Below are 22,677 nucleotides of genomic sequence, written 5' to 3' on the forward strand. Positions count from 1 at the left end.
TGCTTCCTCAAGGAAGCTCTAGCTGTGTGACATTATGGCATCCTTCCAAGGGCAAGGGTTCCCTCTGGGCCATCAGAGAATCAAAAGAGTGTAGGCCCCTTGTGGTTGAGTTGACCCATGTAGTCCCATGCAGACATGTGTTGTGAGTACATGTTGTGAGTTGGCCTAGCCTGATAACTTCCCCACACTTGTTCTTCAGTGTCCTTTAAGACTCCCCCACAGCCCAGTTTGTAGATTGCTGGTCACTTTGATTTTACTTTTTTTTGATGATACAATATTCAGGTTCCACAACTATTAGGAATCCATTCTGTGCCTCTTTTGACCTAAGGTAATGTAAACCTATTTCCTTTCTAACCTTCTTAAAAGACGTTTAATGGAATTTTGAATTTTTCCTATTGCAAAAATTCTTAGGCTTTTGTCAAAGGAGATTTGAAATACCACATGAAATGATGTACTCACATCCCTCACCACCACCTCCAAATAACTGAATTACATAAATAAAACATTACATAGAAAGTGCTTTGCTACAATTTATGGGAGGTAAATTTAACAAGAACTGGCTCATTGTAGGAAAATTCAACTTATCTTTTCCTGATCTTTTTATTCTATACAGGAAAAGAAATTTATGTCAGCTTAAAAAAAATCTATTACTGCTTCTCATAACTGAATCCGTTATTTTTCTCTATGATCCATCAGGCAAAAACAAGAATAATAGATTGCTTTGACAGAACCTTGAACATAAATGTCTCTAAGAATCAAATGTAGTAAGTAAAATGGGTTTCAGGTGTTATTAAAACGAGAGGATAACCTTCTTTATATGTTTCAAAATCAGATCTTACTTAGAAATTTATATAAGACAAATTATATAGTAGTTGAATTTTCACAATTAGACTCTGACTTTAAATAAAGTTGTCTTATACATAGTCAATTGATTTAAATAATTAGTGCTGACCTTAGCTTACAACTATTTTCTATTTATAAAAAAGTCAAAAGTCTCTATTATTGTTAGCTCTACATGACCCATTTTAGTCAGAGAAGTTTGAATGTCTGTATATACACCTACTTAAATCTCTGGGGATTTTCTCCTTAATGGATACCTACCCAGCATCTAATTTTATTCAGATAAGTCAACCTCCCAACTTGTCTCCAGAAAAAATGGTCACATTCCCAGCTTGAGTGGCACAACTTCTGCCAAGCCAATCAGCACATAACATTTACGTTAAGTCTATCATTCATCCAGGGAAGGGCATATGACCCCGATTTGCCTGAACATAAAAAGAATGGTTTTTATGCACGCTAAAAATGCATAGAGAGATATTTCCCATTTTCTGGATGAGGAGAAAAGAGCAGGGAGCCCCAGCTGCTACCAAGCCATCTGTGACTATGAGAATGAGGACAACGCTGGTGACACAGGAGAGGATGGGAATAACATGAGTCCTGTCAACATCGCTAAAGTGCTAGCGGTCAGGTACCTAGAGCCCTCTCTACCTCCAGCCTTCCAGTCGGAGCTCACACATAGTGCTTCATCCACTTTGAATGTGGGTTTCTGTGATGGTTTAAATATGCTCCTCTTCTGCTTTAAAGATGAGAAAATATACTCGAAATCTTCTGTTTCCTCATGGCTTGTTTCATTCATATTACTTTATGGCAGAAGATCTTTGTATATCTCCTTGATTTTGAAACTACCTTTGAGAACCCTCCCTCATCATCTAATGAAGCACAAAATTTGATACACCCATTGCTTAAGAAGACAGTAACATTCTTACAAAGGTTAATGCCATTTAAGATGAGTAAAAACCCATTTGTCTTACCAGACAAAAATACAGTTTCATAACCAAGGTCAGACATTATTTCTAGCCTCTAGATCTAAAACCAAGCTTGACCTATATTGTAGTTAATTTAAAACTCCAGCCTATATGTCATAGGCCCATTTTTTAAAAATTATTCAGAAACCCAAGCTATAGCAATCCTACTACTCTCTTCTCATTTTCCTAAACTATTTTATACTCATTTCTCGATTTCGCGGGCTATTAGATGTTTTTCACCTATTTCCAGAGATAATAACTCATCTGCCTTGCAATCTGATTCTTAACATTAGGAGATTAAAACTAATGTAGATGATTCTCAGATGACACATACTGAGGTAAAGAAAAATCCCATGATTTCCTTCTACAAAATGTGAGAAATTTTAATTCTTTTTCTCAACAGCTGCTTCATTATTTTATGCATAGGAAAAAAAAAATATGTGCAATTACTCCAAGTACAATCAAGTCATCTAACATGGCTTTACCATCATTGTAGTTACAGGATATTTTAAAAGAGAAAAAAAAAATCTCAAAGCACAGGTCCTGCTGTGCAGCAAAGCAATCAGATTCCTTCATAATAACATCCTGATGGGATTCAGCAAACCGAGGAATAATGAATAACCACTTTAATCAGTAAACAGGAAAATGCTACAACAGTCACTGAGTAAAAATTGACTATCATCTGTTGATCCTCTTGATAGGTGATTCAAACAATAAATACAAATGTAAGTATTTTTAAAAAAGAAAAATAACTGGATTTAGTGTGCTTGATTTTGCCAGACAGTGATAAAATATCATCATAGACTGTCCAGCAGTGTGGGCCAGTCGATAAAATGAACATATAATCTTTTTCATAATACATGGCCAAGTTGACCCTATCACTTGAATGTGTCAAGGTAAGCTCTTTTCACAGTTGATTAATAAGCTTTATTTCTGGACTGATTATTGAACTTTTTTGCTACTTCATTATTTAATGTTCCTTTCCGTGTTCATCTTACGAAGTTATTTGCCTCTGAATATGAAAATTCTGTTTCATAATAGTCTTCAAGTTTCCATTGCAATGTCTCAAAGGTTGGCCGTTCTTTAGGCTCTGCATTCCAGCATTCCAACATGATGTTGTAGAATTCTTGTGGACAGTTAGGTGGTTGAGGGAGTCTGTAGTTTTGACCCAACAACTGGATTACCTGAGCACCTGTCATGCCTAAATAATACAGAATGGGACCAACAAAAGACAAGTTAAAGATCAGGGTCTTAAATTCAGAGATAATTATACTCCAGATTACAAAGCAAACTGATTTCCTTGGTGAGACTATGAGGTCTACCATCCCCTTCCCAGACTGCAGAGATTAAACTAAATCTTGCAGCAAATAATGTCTATAAGACTGCAATTTAAGAGCAAAGGATACAGAGGCAATAAACCACCTCATTAATGCAAATCATCATCATCAAATTTTATCTATTATGCTCCCACAGGCACATGGTGTGGTCAGCCTCATAACTCTGCCCGCTAAGCCTGGCCAAAACAGTTAAAGTCACACCTAAGTAAGTGACCTGCAGCAGAAAGGCCCATTTCAGGATTAATTACTCACCACTATAAGGTATTTTGCCATAAGTAATGATTTCATAAAGAAGGATTCCAAATGACCACACATCGGACTTAATGCTGAATTTATTAGCACGAATGGCTTCAGGTGCAGTCCACTTCACTGGCAGCTTTACTTCGTGTTTGGATTCATAGATGTCTTCGTTATCTACCTGTTAATGCATTTAGGAATCAAGCCACATTCCAGTGATATATATATATTTTTTTTTTTTCTACCCTCATTGATCTGTAACCTGCTTCACATTAAAATTTAGCGGGAAAAGATTCAAAATGAGCTTAGGTCAATTGATGATTACAGTAGCAAATTCCAAATCTGGCTTATAAGACTGAGGAATCTATGAGAAGTTATTAATGCAATGTCATATAAGGGCCTACTATGTGCTAAAAATAGCATTGGCAGGAGCACTCTACTACACTTGAGAGAATTCATGTGTGATGGTATTTAGCAACTGGTCTTCAGCAAATAAAAAAAGAACAACAAAAAAATAATGAAAGCAAAGCCTGTCTGTTTTCAAACTTACTGCTGGTATTGAAGAGCCGAGTTTAATAATTACCACATTACCACTTTCTAATACTGAAAAGTAGGATCCAAATGATTTAAATTAATATATCAACTCACTGGGGTTCTAATTAATTTATCAAAAAAAGAGATGATGAATTCATGAAGATCAAAAAAGAATCACTTATATGTTGTGTTTCATGTTCCACATCCATATTTTTAGGGCACAATGTAGAAATTGAAAATGAGGAGAAAAACACCTAATACTATATCTCTTATATAAGTTTCTTTTGGCCTGATGTCATGAAATGAGGGGAGGGGCGGAATTAAAAAGCCAATGATTACTGAAGAATTCTGGCAGCATGAAATTTTAGTTGGCATAAAGTAAGCAAAGGGGGATGGGGTAACTATAGAAAATGTGATGCCTTTTGTAAGGAAAACAGAGACAGCCAGCCAGAGGCTTACTGGTACTGAAAAATGGATCATTACTTCAGCCACAAACTTAATCACATACTTTCCCATCTGGGTGGGCATCATTTTCTCTGTTTTTTTCTCCTTGGTGAAGAAATAGAAACAGCAGGTAGTTTATCTGTAAGGCTTTAGGCTACCACACAACTGTGGACAAAGATTGTGGACCACACAACTTGGACAAAGATTATTTTGAAGAATAACAGCAAATCTATTAGACTACTAGTATGTTGTTAGTCTTTTAACCCATGACAAAACCTAAATAGAACAAAACAAAATTCACCTTAAAAACCCTTGCAAGTCCAAAATCTGCAACTTTGTAGATATTATGTTCACCAACAAGGACATTTCTGGCAGCCAGATCTCTATGGATGTAGTTCTGGGACTCCAAATAAGCCATTCCAGAGGCAACCTGTGCTGCCATGTCTACCTGCTGGGTCAGGTGGATTTTTGTTCCAGCATCATCTGAGCAATAAGAGAAAGTCAAAGGTTTACTTTGGAGAACATTTGAATTATTAAAGTGAATTCTGAGAATGACGATGAATGAGCTACCAGTGGGCTTAAGTGCCATAGCACCGATCTGTTGAGCAAGAAACATAATACAAACTATTCATTTCCTGTGAAGGGCAACAATTTTCAAAGTCCAAACACATTCCAAGGCTGTGGCCCTCCCTCCCCTAAAGGAACACTACACTGAGAAAGAAACAGCAGTATCACATGATTCAAACACAGCTATAAATACCTGAAAGAGTCCAGGTATTGTCATTTTCCATAGCACGCACCACTGACTCATCTCTTCATGGAAATTATTTACTTGGTTGCCTCTAGATTTCCTTCAAACATTGCACAGTTTGTTTTAGTCCTTGACGCTATAAAATAATGCTAATTTGCATGGCTGAGCCAATGAAAATTTCTCATTCTTCCATCATATTGTTCTTAGAAATCAGTTCAGTAACAAAAATGAAGACTCTATCAGTAGTTATAAAATGTGTGTGTTACATTTGTACTTCATTAAGCTTGATGCACTTTTTTCGTTTCCCTTTTTAAGCCTGTTAATCCTAGAGATGGTTTGCTCATCTCTCCAGGCATGGACATGCCTTTGATAGACACAGTTTCTCCCACTACTCATAATCAGAAAATTATGCAGGAGAGTCAGTTTGGCCATTAGTAGAGAGGTTAGTTTTACTATGTGGGGACTTTGTGCAATGCGGTCAGCCATCCTGGATACTGTTTAGCTGCTCTACTGGTTAGTAGATGTCTTCAGATTTCTGGAGAATTAAAAGGTCTCATATAAATCCAAACTGTCATCATCCCTGACCGAATAAGCCAAATATTACCAAAAGTGCGTTGGATTCATGGTCAAGAGTCTTAGGCACAACTTCTGACTTGAGAGGCAACTATAGCTCAGGTGTTGGAAAACTGGCTTGAAGTTAGAGTACCAGAATCTGGATCAGGGCTTTCACAGGGCTCACATTTCTTCCTAACCTTAGGCAAGCCGCTTAACACTCCTGTGCCTCAGTGTTTCCATCTATGTTGTGGTAATTGTAATTACCTTATGGTATTGGTTGTTAAAATGAGTTAATATATGTAAGGCACTTAAAGCAGAGCCGGGCACCTAGAAAGAACCAGGTAAACCCTACCTGTTTTTATTCTCATTGCTGCTGCCTAACTGGAATTAAACAGTTTAAGCTTTGTCACGGTAGAGATACATATGGATTACTCAAACGGAAATGTCTAAATGAAGACATGCACAAGGGTCTGGAGCTCAGGAGAGAGCACGCAGCTAAAGATGTCAACTTAACAATCACAGTTGATGAGTAGGAGTTAAACATTAAACGTGGGCGAGACTGCTGGGAAGTGACAGAATCATGAGAAACATCAACATTTAGGGTGGGCAGAGGAAGATAAATCTGCACGAAAACTGAGAGGAATCAGTTAAAAGAATGAAAGAAGAACCAGAAGAGAACACCCTAACAGTCAAAGGTTTTGAGAAGGTCACCACCGTTGCCAAATTCCACAAGTAAGCCCAGCAAGGTAAGAACTGAATGCCTTAGTGGCAGGATGAACAACTTCACTGGAGATGGGGGACAAGGGGTTGAGGGCAGAACGGAAGCTGAGGACATGGAGACAGCAGGAGGAGATGTCAACTTCCAAACCCTAGTCAAGAAAGGAAGACAACAAAAGAGTTGGCAGTTGGCAGAGGAAAGTGTGAATCATGGGAAAGTGATTATCAAGAAATTCATGACTGTGAACGGCTGTCAATGATATGGGACTTAGGGAGTTTCTGGAGTGCTAGCCATGTTCTCACTCTTGATTTATGCAGTGGCTATACCATTATTTACTTGCTCACTCTTAAGTAATGATAAATTATGCCCTATGATGTGTGCTCTTTCCATAATGTATGCTATCTTTTCAATAAAAAATGAAATAAACAGAGTTGAGGAGATTTTTTTTTAACGGTGAAGACCTAAGCACAGTGTGTGTATGTGTATGTGTCGGTAAATACATGTTTATTTTTTAATGCAAGCAGCATATTTTTTTTATTTATTTTTATTTTATTTTATTTTTTAGAGAGAGAGAGAGAGAGAGCACGCGCAAATGAGAGAGAGGGGTAGAGGAAGACAGAGAGAGAATCTTAAGCAGGCTCCACACTCACCATGGAGCCCAACGTGGGGCTCAATTCCACAACCATGAGATCACGACCTGGGCTGAAATCAAGAGTCAGATGCTTAAATAAATGAGCCACCCAGGCACCCCTGCAAGCAGTATATTTAAATAGGATATGCGGTGAAACTAACTTCTCACTGATCCATTTGTCCTCTTCTTCCTGGGCAAACACAGAGGACTATATTCCCCATCTTCCCTAGCAGTTAAATTGGATCGTGCCACTAGTTCCGTGCACTGCAATGCGTGCAAGAGAGGATGTCCGTCACTTACAGGCCTAATCCTTAAAATCTCCCGCAGTTTTGTAGCTAGAAGAAATACATTTTGAAATGGCAGAGCCACATGATGAAAGGAGTCTAAATCCCTACGTCACCATCTAAGGAGTGCCACTCAGAAGAGCAGTGTGATGCATATCAAAAATGCATATTTTTACGGCAATGTGCAGAATGAACCTGGACCACTTTCTTACACCACACACACAAATAAACTCAAAATGGATGAAAGACCTAACCATAAGACAGGAAGCCATCAAAACCCTAGAGGAGGCAGGCGCCTGGGTGGCTCCATCAGTTTAATGTCCGACTTTAGTTCAGGTCATGATCTCATGGTTCATGGGCTCAAGCCCTGTGTCAGGTTCTGTGCTGACAGCTCAGAGCCTGGAGCCTGCTTCAGATTCTGTGTCTCCCTCTCTGCCCCTCCCCCCATGTATGCTCTGTCACTTTCTGTCTCTCTCAAAAAAAGAAAAAAAAATTTTTTTATTTTTTAAATCCTAGAGGACAAAACAGGCAACAGCCTCCTTGATCTCGGCCACAGCAACTTCTTACTTGACGTGTCTCCAGAGGCAAGGGAAACAAAAGCAAAAATGAACTACTGGGACCTCATCAAGATAAAAAAAATTCTACACAGCAAAGGAAACAATCAGCAAAACTAAAAGGCAACCAACGGAATAGAAGATATTTGCAAATGACATATCAGATTAAGGGCTAGTATCCGAAATCTATAAAGAACTTATCAAGCTCAACACCCAAAAAACAAAGAGTGCAGTGAAAAAATGGACAAAAGAGATGGACACTTTTCCAAAGAAGACATCCAGATGGCCAACTGACACATGAAAAAATGCTCAACATCACTCATCATCAGGGAAATACAAATCTAAACTACAATGAGATACCATCTCACACCTGTCAGGATGGCTAAAATTAACAACTCAAGAAACAACAGATGCTGGTGAGGATGCAGAGAAAGAGGAACCCTTTTGCACTGCTGGTGAGAATGTAAACTGGTGCAGCCACTCTGGAAAACAGTATGGGCGTTCCTCAAAAAATTAAAAATAGAACTACCCTATGACCCAGCAATTGCACTACTAGGCATTTATCCAAGGGATACAGGTGTGCTGTTTCGAAGGGGCACATGCACCCCCATGTTTATAGCAGCACTATCAACAATAGCCAAATTACAGGGAGAGCCCAAATGTCCATTGACTGATGAATGGATAAAGAAGATGTGGCAGGGGCGCCTGGGTGGCGCAGTCAGTTAAGCGTCCGACTTCAGCCAGGTCACGATCTCGCGGTCCGTGAGTTCGAGCCCCGAGTCAGGCTCTGGGCTGATGGCTCAGAGCCTGGAGCCTGTTTCCGATTCTGTGTCTCCCTCTCTCTCTGCCCCTCCCCCGTTCATGCTCTGTCTCTCTCTGTCCCAAAAATAAATAAAAAACGTTGGGAAAAAAAAAAAAAAGAAGATGTGGCATATATATATATATATATATATATATATATATAATGAAATATTAGTTGGTGATCAAAAAGAATGAAATCTTGCCATTTGCAATGACGTGGATGGAACTAGAGGGTATTACGCTAAGCAAGTCAGAGCAAGACAAATATAGGATTTCACTCATGTGGAATTTAAGAAACAAAACAGATGAACACAGGGGAAAGGAAGCAAAAACAAGATACAAACAGAGAGGGAGACAAACCATAAGAGAACAAACAGGGTTGCTGGCGGGGTGTTGGGTAGGGGGATGGGCTAAATGGGTAATGGGCATTAAAGAGGCCACTTGTTGGGATGAACGCTGGGTGTTATATGTAAATAATGGATCCCTGAATTCTATTCCTGAAACCATTATTATACTATATGTTTACCAACTTGGATTTAAATTTTTTTAAATGCATATCTTTGTCACATCACTAAATTTTTTGAATTGTATGTTATAGCAGCTAACATTGATTCTTCAGTGTAAAATGAGATGTAAGCAAAACAACAAAACATAACTTAGTGTGCAGCATAATGGCAAAGCATTGCTGCCATGACAGCCAAAATAGCTATGCCTTTTGATATCAAATTAACTCGATACAAAAAGAAATGTGAAAAAGCCAAGATAAACTGGTGACTAGTCCTAGGCCAAGTGGTAGACAGTTTCTAAAATGGCCCCTAATATTCTCTGCCTCCTGGTATTTGGGCTTTTGTGACATTCCCTTCCGTTTAATGTGGTCTGGACTACTGAGTCACTTTTAACAAATAAAATATGACCAAAATGATGGGGTATTACTTCCAAGATAAGTTATAAAAGACTATGGCTTCATCTTGCAAGAACTCTCCTCTCTCTTGCTCTCTCACTTGCTCAGCCTGATGAAGCCAACTGTCATGGCGAAAGTTGCCCTATGGAGAGGTCCATGTACCAAGGAACATAGGGTAGCTTCCTGCCAACAACCAGCAAGGAACTGACTTCCTCAATCCAACAGCCCTGGAGAAGCCAACTCCTGCCAACAATCACCTGAGTGAGCCTGGAAATAGATCAACTTCCCCTAGAGCCTTCAGATAACTGAAGCACCTGCCAAGACCTTGACTGCAGCCTTGTAAGAAACCCTGAGGTAGAAGACCCAGCTCAGCTGCACCTGGATTCCTGACCACAGAAAATGTAAGATAATAAATGCTTGCTGACTTAAGCCACTAAGTTTTGGGTAATTTTTTGTGCACGATAGATAACGAATACAGATTCATGTTAAGAAAATAATGTCAGTGCTATGCACACGGTTAAAAGCATGGACTACGGAGCCAGATTTCCTGGGTTTGAATTCTGGTTCAACCACCTTGGATAAGTTATAAACTTGTCCAACCTTCAGTTTCTTCCACTATCAAATAGAAATGATAATAATAATAATACTCATTTCATCAGGTCGTTAGAGGAAAGAACGAAGTTAATATTTGTACAACATTTACAAAAATGCCTGGCATATAGTAAGTACTACACAGTGTGGGTTTTTTTTAGAAAAATAAATTGTAAATATATGCACCTCTCCTACCACTATCTCATTTGGTTTTTTAGTACATCACCTCATTTTATACTCACAGCTACATGAAGTAAGTGTTATTACTATTTGCCCCCTTTCATAGGAGTTTCTGCTACTTAGAAGAACAGGTAATAAGTTGTAGAGTGGCGATTCAAGTTCAGGCATGTTTGAGGTTGAAATCTCATGCTCTTAAAAACTATTCTGTACTCCTCCCTAAAACCTACGTTACACATGATTCCTGAGGACCTGAATGTTGGGGCTACAGTTGTAGCCAGCTGAAGGGGATCTTAGTAAAAACGCTCCTGTCTACCTCAGTCCACTTTAGTGAACGGTCCATGAGAATGATGAACAACATGCTGGAGCTTGATTTATTTTAAACAGTATGTATGTATGCAAAAAAAAAATGCAGATATTTATTCTCTTTAAATTTCAGCAGGAAATACTGGACATCAATTACCCTCAATGCTAAAGTTTTTTGGTAAGCCTCTTCTATTTTGGAGAAATTTATTACAAAAAAAATATTCAGCCAAGCTTAGGGTCTACAAAGATGGTTCCATAGAAAACTATGTATGCCATTTCAGCTATCAAATTCAACATCTAATTCTATTACAGTGGATATAAAGTTTTCACTGACCAGCACAATAGTGAAGGAAATCGAGTACTAACATATTTTCTACCCTGAAAGAGTAGAATGGCCTAGGAACTGCCCAGGGGAACCTCAGAACACACTTCTAATGCAACAGTCAGCTGTCAAAACTGATATAAAGGTTCACAATTCTGTGACAATTTACATCCGCAACAAGAAAGTATTTTCAACTATGTTCCATCACTTGAGTCTTTCAGCTTATAATATGTATCATGATGGGCTGTTTAAACGTGGCAGATTCATTTTAAGATCACTTTGTTGAATTTAAGCCCTCTTGATTGGGAAGGGATTGTCTGTAATGAGCATCTCTTCATTATTTCTCATGGCTACTAAGTATCTTAGCAAATGAAGGCCTTGGTAAACTTGACCCTGATAGCCCAATCCAGAATATGACAGGGTTTGTGCTCACCCCTGAGTAAAACACATTAACAAACCACAAAAATTCTCAGTGCCAGAGGAGTTCGTAATTAATAAGTGGATCTTGTCAAGCTGACACCAAGAGTCTCAAGACAAGCTCAACCCCAAGTCCTGATCATATTAGGTTTAGAATAGCCCCAGTTAATCTATCCATTATTTTTTTTTTCATTTATTCGGTCAACACATAATTAGAGCACACTTTCTATGTGCCTGACACTCTTCTATCATTAAAATAAAGAAAAATCTCTGTCTTCAGGGAGTTGTATTTGAGAAGATGCTGACAATAAGCCATATTAAAAAGTCATGCATTGGGATGCCTGGGTGACTCAGTTCAGCATCTGGCTCTTTTTTTTTTTTAAGTTTATTTATTTTGAGAGAGAGGAGGAGAAAGAAAATCCCAAGCACACTCTGCAGTGCAGAGCCCGATGTGAGGCTCAAACCCATGAATTGTGAGATCATGACCTGAGCTGAAGTTGGATGCTTAATCAATTGAGCCACCCAGGTGCCCCAATCATCTGGCTCTTGACTTCGGCTTAGGTCATGATCTCACAGTTTGTGAGTTCAAACCCCACATTATGCTCTACGCTGGCAGTGAAGAGCCTACTTGGGATTCTCTTTCTCTCCCTCTCTCTCTCTGCCCCTCCCCAACTCGTGCACTGTTTCTCTCTCTCTCAAAATAAATAAATAAACTTCTTTAAAAAAGCAATGCACTATATGATGATTAACAGCTAAGAAAAAGGAAAACAAAAAAGCAGAAAAGAGGAATACAAAGAGACAGAAGAGGGAGATTAAATTTTAGAATTCAGAGGTTGACCATTGAAAGACTCACTGTAATGGGAATGTCTGAGGAAAGACTTTTCAGAAGTGAGGAAATGAGTACATGGGTAAGTAATGGGAGGGGGGTGGAATTCAGATAGAGGATGGAAAAAGCACGAAGGGCCTGAAGCAAAGCGCACCTGGAAGATATGAAGAGCAGCAAAGGACAGTGCAGCTGACACAGACTGAACAAGGGAGACACTGGGAGAGATGTGGTCAGTGAGGTAATGGAAAGCTGGGCCATGTAGGACCTTATGGGTTATATAGAGAAAACCAGTGAGTCACAGAAGGCTTTGAGCTGAGGGGGGAACACAATCTGATTTACCTTTTAACAGGCTCTCTCCACCTCCTGTGTTGAGTGGAGACTGAAGGGAGCAAGAACTAAACAAGGGAGACCATTTAAGAGACTGTTGCCTAATCCAGGAAGGAGTTGATGTCAGCTTAGACCAGGGTAGGAGTGCTGAGAGGTGACAAAATCCTGGATATATTTGGAAAGAAGCCAATGGGGTTTTCAGATTAGTTAGATAGAAACTGTGAGAAGTACAGATGATCAAGAGATTAGGCCTGAGTGTTGACATTGTCAAAGACGGGAAGACCACAAGAGTAGCAGATTACTGGGGATACATAAGATCAGTTTTGGACATGGCTGTTTTGAGACTTTTTAATAGACACCTGGAGTAGAAAATTCCAGCTGTTCACAAACATTTTTTTTCCTCCTTGCAACCACTTTAAAGAATTGTACTTCCCTATTCCTTTTGACTTGATTCGACCAAATGAAAAAGGCACAGAAGTTATCTCTGCATCTCCTGGTTGGAACTCGAAGAGCCAGAATGGGATTAGTCCCATCCCTTTCCCTGCCAAGGTGATCAAAACACCTGAGCGACCAACCAATCTATTTTGCACACATAGCATGAGCAAGAAATAAGTGCCTCTGGGATTTGGGAGAGGGGAGTGTTGCTGCATCATACCTATGTTATCCAGAGAACGGTTCAAGTAGAGTAGTCAAGAAAGCAGTTGGATTTATGATTCTGAAGTAATGGAGGGATGTAGTTTCAGGAGTCTTTGATACATAAATATTATTTAACATTGAAACTGACTGTGCTTAGCAAGTAACTGGTGATGTTACAAAATTCCAAGAGGTCTGAGAGATAAGAGAAATCACACAGATGGGAGAAGAACCAAAAAAAAAAAAAAAAAAGATAGGAGGAAAAGCCATTGAGTGAAGTGTCCTGGAGGCCAAATGAAGAGGTATTTCCAAAGGGAAAGAGTGTCCATTGAAATAAATGCTAACAGGTCTGAAGACTGAGAATTGAGTATTAGACTTGAAACTGTGCCCTTGACAAATCATTTTTGTTAAAGATGGACCCAAGATAATGACTGTACTTTTGTCCCAGGGAATAAGGCAAAGGGGGCAATGGCTGAGGTTAGTTTTTCCACGGTGGCTAACATATTCTGATACTGTTAAATTTGAAATCCTTATGCAAAGGAGCTAGGCATAATTTTTAACAGCATTTAACAGGCCCAGGTCCTTTGTTCTTCCCCAGTTTTGCAATTTAATACCGCCAGCTTCACAAGTCACCCTGAAATCAGAGAATACTCTTATCTTTCTAATATCTTTGTTACATTATTCTCACCTCCCTTTACCTCTGCACGTTCTATCAATCCCACTCTGACATTTCAGGAAAGCAATAGAAAAAGTCTCTTTTTTTAAGCATGAATTATTCTCTCAGTACTTGATCTCCACTACTTTGAACATCTCATTTTAATACTCATTATATTGTTGCTTATTAAATTATTCATTTGCAATAAACATCAAAATTTCACAATGCCCTTAAGTCTTCTCTGACTACAGGAAGCAGATGTAGAAATAAAGCAATTGTATATTTCTGCTTTTTAGTCTGAAATTTCTAATGCTGCCTAGCAGTGGAAGTATATTAAACACCAACAAGTATGATGTTAACACTGGCAAAGGAAAAAGAATGAGGGTACCTCTCCCTCTCTTTCCCCAAAAGTATCCCATGTTCCCTAATTCTGAGCCATAGAACAAATTGGCCCGTGACTGATAATGTTCCATTAGTTATTGCAGGAAACAAAGCATCACGCCAAACACCTATTCTTCAATTTTCTACATTACATTTACGTACTCTGATATGTCTGTTGCGAACAATTTGTTCTTCACTACATAAATATTTTCCCTCCCTTTGAGCACACGGTATATATCCTATTAAAAACTAGTTGAGCCATTCATTCTCACAGATATACACATAGTAAATATCCTTTGGGTTATAGAAGGCTTGCTAAATTGACATTTATAGGACTAGTTAAACTAAATCCCTCCTTTCTTCCTTTTATTAAGTCTTTAGCTTACTTTGGAGATATTCCTGCAGACTTCCATGTCTCATCAACTCTGTAATAATATAAATTGGATCTTCTAAAGTGCAAACAGCATAAAGCTGGATAAGCTTTGGATGTCTTAGGTTCTTCATTATCTGTGCCTCCCTCAGGAAGTCATTTGGATCCATTGAACCTGAAACAAGAAGAGGAGGAAATCACTTTCTGTTATTGAGGCATTCCTATCCTCACAGCAGTCTGGTGGGAATCACCAAGATTGCTTCCTGCTTCTCAGTAAAATAAGAGCATTGGTGTCACAAATCTTCAGATTTATCAAAGAAGAGAATCAGTCCACCCAGGGCAACCTAATAACTGATGTGTTGGTGCATCAAGGGTGTGTAATTTATGTGTTATGACCTGTAGGTGAGGAGAGGTTGATTCAGGTCCATATGAGAAATGAAGGAAAAAGGAGAGACTGGCAGTCTAACTGATAAAACAAGGCAAGCAAGTTAAGAGCACGAAAAGAAGGCATTCTATTAACATGAATGCTGGAGGACACTGAATGGTTAATTACTGCAGCCAGAGCTTTTTGGTCCAGGATCCAGGGAAGACTGATAGTTGCCCTGTCCTTGGTACCCACTGTGGGAACAGCTGGATAACAATCCTGAAGCCATGACATTCTGCCATATTTATGTCCTTAATTCTGTAGGGACATATGGTATAGGCCAAATAGAAAATATCCAAGGGCTACACCCAAAACTGAGTGTTTTTTTGCACTAGTCTTTTATGTCTGACTTGAAATTGATCTTCAACATTTTCTCCTATGTTAATACTTCCATAAGTCAGACTCTTAATAGATTAACCAAATGATAAGGGAGAAGTATTGGGACCTATTTTGAAGACTCACCTACAATTAAATTGTATTTTAATGGTTCAACTCTTACCTTGCAAAGTGCCGCGTAGTTAATAACAAAATCTAAGAAGAGGAAGGATACCTGGAGTTTACACTTTACTGATAATTTTCAAAAATCTTTCATTATTTTTAAAGATATGATGTATCAGAAGTATTGCTGTAATTGAAGGAATACTGTCATTTCATATCTCAGTATTCACTATGGATAGTGCAAATATCATTTCCACTGATGCTCAAAGAGACTGTCCCATTCATCAGTATCTCATGATGAAGACTTCACAACTGATATTTGAACCCAGGCATGGATAAGCTTTGACATTCTAAAATAGCAGTCTGACTTATTTATTAATACGAAGTCAAGACGAGTTCCATGTGACTTGCAGATCATTTCACATAAACCATTTAGGCAGTCTAGCCTTTGGTGTTCCCTTGAGAGTCTAGAAGTTCAGAACACAGGCTTGATTAAACTCCAGATTCTGGTCAAATCCTAGCTCACTGGGTAATCTTCAGCGAGTTACCAAACATCTCCAAACTTCACTTCTTCATCTGTATAACATGGCTAATAACCCTACTGATACCATAAAATCATTATCAGGAAATTGCAATAACAGGAACATATATGTTCAATGACTGTAGGCCATTATTTGTATTATTATTAATAAGCATATTCTAGGAAAAACCAAATAGATCAACTGTATTTTTTTCACAGACTGAGGAGAGGAAGGGGCAAGGACTTACTGAGGAAGAATAGAGAAAAATGACCTATTCTCATTTCCATCATGATCTTCTGTACTTCCTCAATTCCATCCCTATCATTGGAATTGGAATTATCTACATAATCAAAGAGGATTAAAATTTCGAATCATAGTGGCAAAATGGAGCTGAGAATAAAAGAGGCACCCAAACCATAATGAAGGACTTTCTTCTTGTTAAATTTAGTTTGGCCTATGGCCAAATATGGATATAGTGGGATTCTTCCCACCACACTCTCAACATAATCTGATTCATTAAGTTTCCAGTGATAATAGTCGCCATTCAGGCAATTTATATACACAATATGTTTCTACTCTAATGCTTTGGTAGCCATCAGATTTGTGAAATGCAGGACACTCGAATCATTGCCAAATCAGACTACCCACAAGACCTGAAAAACCACGGTACATCAGGAGCCTCTGCAGGTGAAGGATGCTTAGAGCACTCCATGGCTACGCTGGTTGCAGCTGACCAGCTACACAGCAGAGACCCAATTTCAAGTCAGCTAGTAATGCAGCATTAAATATTAATTTTTGCCTGTCAAAGCTACTATGGGAGTTGATTTCAGGCTCGTCTTTATTGCGTGGTAGTCTGCTAAGCAATAAATAGCTGCTAAGATTGATTAATGGCCCCAGTGAAGTGAAGACATTTAACCAATCACCAAAGCTGTTTGCTGCTATTACACTGTAAATCAATAATAATTATTCCTGTTGGAGAGAAAACTATCGTGGCGCTTTTTTTTAATATAAGAAAAGTGATTTTTTTTTTTTGTTCTTTTTTGACCTCCAGAAGGCCTTCCTTGGAGAGCAGTGTTAGGATGAATAGCTAGCTACTTCGTTTTGAGAAAAGAATGATTAGATTGAACAATAAAGTTTAGGCTCAAGTGTCAATGAGATTACGATTCAAAATAATATATATGCAGTGATTGTGAAAATCTCGGGTGCTGGAATAGATCATTCTCACCTGGAGTGCTCACACGGCATCAGCCACTTAAAAGTGCTTCTCCATCACTTCATGAGGCAGGTGTAAATGCCTGACAGACGTCCTGCACTAGCGAATCTGCACTTCCGTGGACATCTGTCAGCATCCCCATTGAAGCTAACATTCATTAAGAACTCACTGCATATATTTTATGTACGTTGACTCAATTTGTCCTCATAAAACTCCATGAAGTAGGAACTATTATAATCCCCACTTCCAGATGAGGAGATTCAAAAGATTAATACATTGTCCAGTGTCCCAGAGGGCAGAGGCAAGGTTGAACTCAGTTCTATTTTATACTAAACTTTATGCTCTTACTATTACACCAGAGGGGCCCAGACTTTCTTGGTTCATGGCATCCTCATTGTCTCAGTAACTTTTTTCATGATATGCCCTTAAGCCAAAATGAATACCTAAGAGTTCTATTGATTATTTGGTTACATCAAAGCAACTTTAAAAGTATTTGTGTTCTAACAACTTAATACCCATTTAAAAAAGTAATACAGAGAAATTTTTGTGTGGCTCTTGAATGTGATCCCAGTCACCACCACAAACCCAGTTTCACAAAGATATGATGTCACCAAAGGAATGGTGCTATCCAGCAGCAGCCAGGTGCTCAAGTTCTGCCATCAGGAGGCTTTCAAAACCCTTAAGAATTCTGGTTAAGTAAAGAATGAAGGTCCCCTAGAGAACTAATTTCTAGCCTCTAGTTATTATTCTTACCTATGTTATTAGATGTAGATATGAGGCGACTACAGTAACGCGGTACTTTCTCCCCTGGGGTGTGATGCAATAGTGATAGATGTGAGTTCAGATCCTAGCTCTTCCATTTACTGACCTTATAATAGTAATAATAACAGTAATAACAAAAATTAAAATAAAAAGTTTTTCTTGGTCACTTACTATGAACCAGACATTATTCAAAGCATTTCCACTAATGACCCAGTTTAATCTTCATAATAATCCTGCTGGGTTGGCCTTATTAGTATCCCTTTTTTGCAAATGATAGAACTGAGGCACAGAGCAGTTTAAAATTTACTCAAGATCATATGACTAGTACATTTCAGGAAAGTTACTTAATCTTTTTAAATTTTCTTATCTCACTTTTAAAATGGAAGAGATAATGCCTGCCTGAATAAATATTATTTTAGTACACTCACTCTTAATTTCCACGATAGGAAAAAGGAAGATGGAAGAAAAAATAGTTCCTACATTTCCAAATATGAGGTCTTTTAGATGGACCATTTTACCTTTTAACCATAAACAATTAGTATTTAATAAAATTGTTTCTCCCTGAAGATCTCCAAGGTTCTATTGATTTAAGTATTGTTCTAAGTACTTCCAGTAAAGTCACCTTTTTAAGAGTTTATTTTATTTATTTTAAGAGAGAGAGAGAGAGAAACACGTGTATGCGTGGGGGAGGGGCAGAGAGAGAGGGAGAGAGAATTTTAAGCGGGTTCTGCACTGTCAGCATGAAGCCCGATGCGGGGCTCGAGAACCGTGAGATCATGACCTGAACTAAAATCAAGAGTTGGACACTTAAGCGACTGAGGCACTCAGGCACCCCTAAAGTTAGCATTTTTAACGAAGGCTAGGAAAAAATGTGGAGAGGGACAATCCTAACTCCAGAGAAGAGATGCCTGGTTGAAATCTTGCATTGGGGATATTTTAAGACTTAGCTGATTCCAGGCACATGCTCTTGCCTTTAGAATCTGAAGCATGTTATGCTTTATGGTCACCTGGGCCAGAAAACATGATTACAGTACTTGCTTGGTGCCTGCATTGGCTGTCCCGTGACCTTGCAGACATTCACAGTGGCAAGTTGAGCTTATAAAAATTAACAAATGCTAGGGCATCTGGGTAGCTTAGTCGGTTAAGCATCTGACTCTTGGTTTCAGCTCAGGTCATGATCTCACAGTTTGTGAGTTCGAACCTCACATCAAGCTCTGTGCTGTTAGCACAGAGCCTGGTTGGGATTCTCTCTCCCTTTCTCTCTCCCCCACTCACACTGTCTCTGTCTCTCTCAAAATGAATAAACTTCAAAATAATTTTTTTAATTAACATATGCCATTTAACCTTTGACATTCTCATTCTCATACCTGGTTTTAATGTTTTTACTGCTACTGGAGTGGTGTTGTTCCATAGACCTTCCCATACTTCACCAAACTGACCAGATCCTAATCGCTTCAGAAGCTGTATGGAGTTGCGGTCTATCTCCCACTGGTCCACGGTTTTGTAAGACAAATCAAAAGGCGCTGGTACTTGTACCTATTTCACAGAATAATTAGAAAAACTATAAGAAAAAGATTTAACAATTTTTTGGTTGAAAATAATAGTCTAGGCACTTTTAAAAAGAGAAACCATTTTTAAAACCAAAATATTGTAAATTTTATTCTAATTACATTAAAATGGAAAGCAATTATGGCAGAATCTGTATCATTACCTCTTTGAGCTGATCTCCTCCCTAAATCTTGCTACACGAGGCACCTTGCTGTCCATCTGCCCCACCCCACACCCAATGCCATCCCTGCCTGGGTCTGGCATGGTCTTCCTCTGCCTCTTTGCCTTCCTCAGCCAAGCTAAATCCTCCCAATGTTAAGACCCATTTGAAGTTCCACTTCATCCACAATTACTTCCCAAATTCTTTGGCCTATAGCATTTACCATATGTATCATATACTTTTGCATAATTAAATTTTTCATCTTATTTTGAATTCATTTATTTATTTGTTCATTCATTCATGTACTTGTTCATTTAATAAATAATAATTTTTCAAGCACCAACAAAGTGCCATTCTGTAAACAAAGTAGGCAAGACCCCTGCCCTCCGAGAGTTCATAATCTACTTTACTATCTACCAGAGGAAATTCTTAGCCCCTCCGCCAAGTCATTAGCATTTTGAGTACACAGAAGGTCATTTATGCTTCTTTGTGAACACTTTTCAACAATATTGGTTAAACAGAGTATTTTCTAAGCCATACTTTTGTATCAGGTAAGCTATTCTTAGCATGAGCTTAACCATTCTTGTGGGGTCATTCATACCTATTCCATCCAACATGTAATACTTACACCAAAGTTGCATGTTCACTGGGCAGGATTTAAGTCAATGAATTCCCTACATACTGGACAAAAGTCTTCAGCTTCTAATTGTCCATAATATTTTGGTCAGGCATCACCAGGAAGCTTTCAGTGGACACCCAGGCATAAACCATAGGGCTGGCTGTCCCATGGACAGTACATGAGACCTGAACTCAGACGAGGAGCTGAGGTTTTGCCCCCCTACCATGTAAGTCCACTACATAACTTTAAATCAACTTAGGTAAAACATGCAATAATTGAATACTGATAGATTTAATAAACTCTATAAATGTTGTTCGGCCTGGCCAAACTATTATAACAGTTACTTAAATGATATTTCTATATAGATATTTCAGCCAGATAATGAGCCTAGCAATTTCATATTGATATCCTTGAAGACAGAGCTAAATAAGAATTATATTCCAGCACTTTTTTTCCCTCCAGCCATATGAGTAAGTGCTCCAGTGTCAAGATACCAGATTAATTTCTTGGAGCAAAGGATGAATATTTTCTGGCTTCAATGAGTGCCTAAGGTCAGGAGTTGGCAAACTTTTTCTGAAAAGAACGAGATAGTAAATATTTAGGTCTTTGTGGGCCATAAGGTTTCTGTTGCAACTATTAAATGCTGTTCATACAGAGAAAAATCAAAGGCAATTTTTAAATAAATAAGCATGCTTATGTTCCAGTAAAACTTAATATTTAAAATGTAAGTGTGGGACAGTATTGGCTCATAGGCCATGGTTTCTCTATCCATGCCATAGGTAATCAAATGACTTTTTTTTTCCTGAACGGACATATCACATGACTAATACTCCAGTATCTGAAGGGAAAGAGTTAACCTCAAAATCAACACAGCTTGAAAGCATTTTACCTTTAAGCATGGTTTTCCCAGCCGGACACACAGGCCATCCCTTGTCTTGGTGTAATGGCTCACAAATTCATTCAGTGTTGAAAAGATTCTTCTCTGGGTAAGGAAAAACCCCCCTTCATCCAGTCTTCTGATCCTGTAGTGTTTCACAATCCCTTCATCTAAAACTGGAACCCAAAATAAGTCCTATTAATATACTTCTTGCCAAAACCAAGCAAATCTACTTACTTTGTGGTGATAGTTTCAATGCATGGAATAAAATTTTCATAAATTCTGTTCATTTCTCAACTTTGTTTCAGAAAAGACTTCAGAAAGTTTATAAAGGATATATAGCAAAATAAAAAGGGAAAAGAAATGGGAAACCACATTAAAGGAAATAGAAGATAAAAATAACGGAGTGAGGTCACCACTAAAAATCTAGGCTTTGAGGCCTATTGAACTTGATTAAAACAAGCCATAAAATTGACTTTATCATTCTAAGGGTTCCTGCCTGACTCGGTCAGTAGAGCATGTGTTTCCTGATCTTGGGGTCGTGAGTTCAAGTCCCACTTATAAAAAAAAATTTGACTCTATCATTCTGGCAATGCAAAGAGGGAAATATTGTCAGTTTCAGAAATCACAGCGTTCATAAGATAAAATCACAAAAGTTGTTTAAAAATAGTTCAACTCTTCCTGGCACAGAGACCAGGGAGAATTTTCTCCCATGAGATCCTATGAAGGGGACACTGAAATAGAATAAAACGGTGTCCTCAGGACTATCCGACAATAGCATCAGGAATTCTGCAGGGTCGCTTATTATTCTGTCTCTTAATGCAGGGGTGATAACAGAATGTCCAAGCACAGTTCAATAAAAGCTATTCTACAGGGCCCAAAATAATGCAATCCATGTATACAACATCCCAGCACTATTGCTTGATCCAAGGGCAAGTCTCGTAACAGCCAGTGGAATGAACGGATTGCATACCCTTTTTCAAATCATCTGACTATAGCAGATTTCTTGCTTTTGCCTGCCACCAACAATTCTCCCTTCTTCTTGTAATAGCACCCCAATTTTTTTCAGAGAATCGTTGCTCCTCTGAGAGCATGTGGTCCAGAGATTATCATTGCCAACCTTAAGCCAAGGAATGTACAATCAGAGCCAAGAAGACTCAATTCCAGGACTTGTGCTACAGAGCTGCAGGAAAACAGGAAGAAGTTGTTATGATTGTTGTTTTGGTTTTGTTTCTGTTTAACTGCTAGGAGATTGGACCTACAGGCAAAATCTTGCCCCAGGCAGGGAGAAAGCTTTGCCTGGGAAGTTCTTTCCTTGATATGGAAAGTGAAGCTTAGACCCTGGAGCCAATCACACTGGCTTTTCAGCCTGAAGACTCAGTCACCTTTTTTACTTAAACTAGTAAATTTTTTACTTAAACTTTACTTAAAACTTTTTTACTTAAACTAGTTTTTGCACTTGCATTCAAAAATATTGACTAATACATTTCATAAGCTATTCTTTCACTTAGCCAAGTTATTGGTAAGTATTGAGCAGCATTTACCAGGATACAGATAT

General features: G+C 38.5%; 1 protein-coding gene across 1 annotated transcript in view; it reads right to left on the bottom strand.

The window, feature by feature from the left end:
* Positions 1–1,889: 1,889 nt before the first annotated feature.
* Positions 1,890–22,677, bottom strand: part of FRK (fyn related Src family tyrosine kinase) — a 103,567-nt gene continuing 82,779 nt past the window's right edge. The window contains exons 3-8 of the mRNA XM_007078706.3: positions 21,132–21,295; positions 19,283–19,451; positions 14,574–14,732; positions 4,659–4,840; positions 3,395–3,560; positions 1,890–3,006 (exon numbers count right to left, since the gene is read on the bottom strand). Coding sequence (XP_007078768.2) covers positions 2,795–3,006; positions 3,395–3,560; positions 4,659–4,840; positions 14,574–14,732; positions 19,283–19,451; positions 21,132–21,295 — 1,052 coding nt within the window. The 3' untranslated portion in view covers positions 1,890–2,794. The remainder of the gene's footprint in view (positions 3,007–3,394; positions 3,561–4,658; positions 4,841–14,573; positions 14,733–19,282; positions 19,452–21,131; positions 21,296–22,677) is intronic.

This window comes from Panthera tigris, chromosome B2 (genome assembly GCF_018350195.1).
Source record: "Panthera tigris isolate Pti1 chromosome B2, P.tigris_Pti1_mat1.1, whole genome shotgun sequence".
NCBI lineage: Eukaryota > Metazoa > Chordata > Mammalia > Carnivora > Felidae > Panthera > Panthera tigris.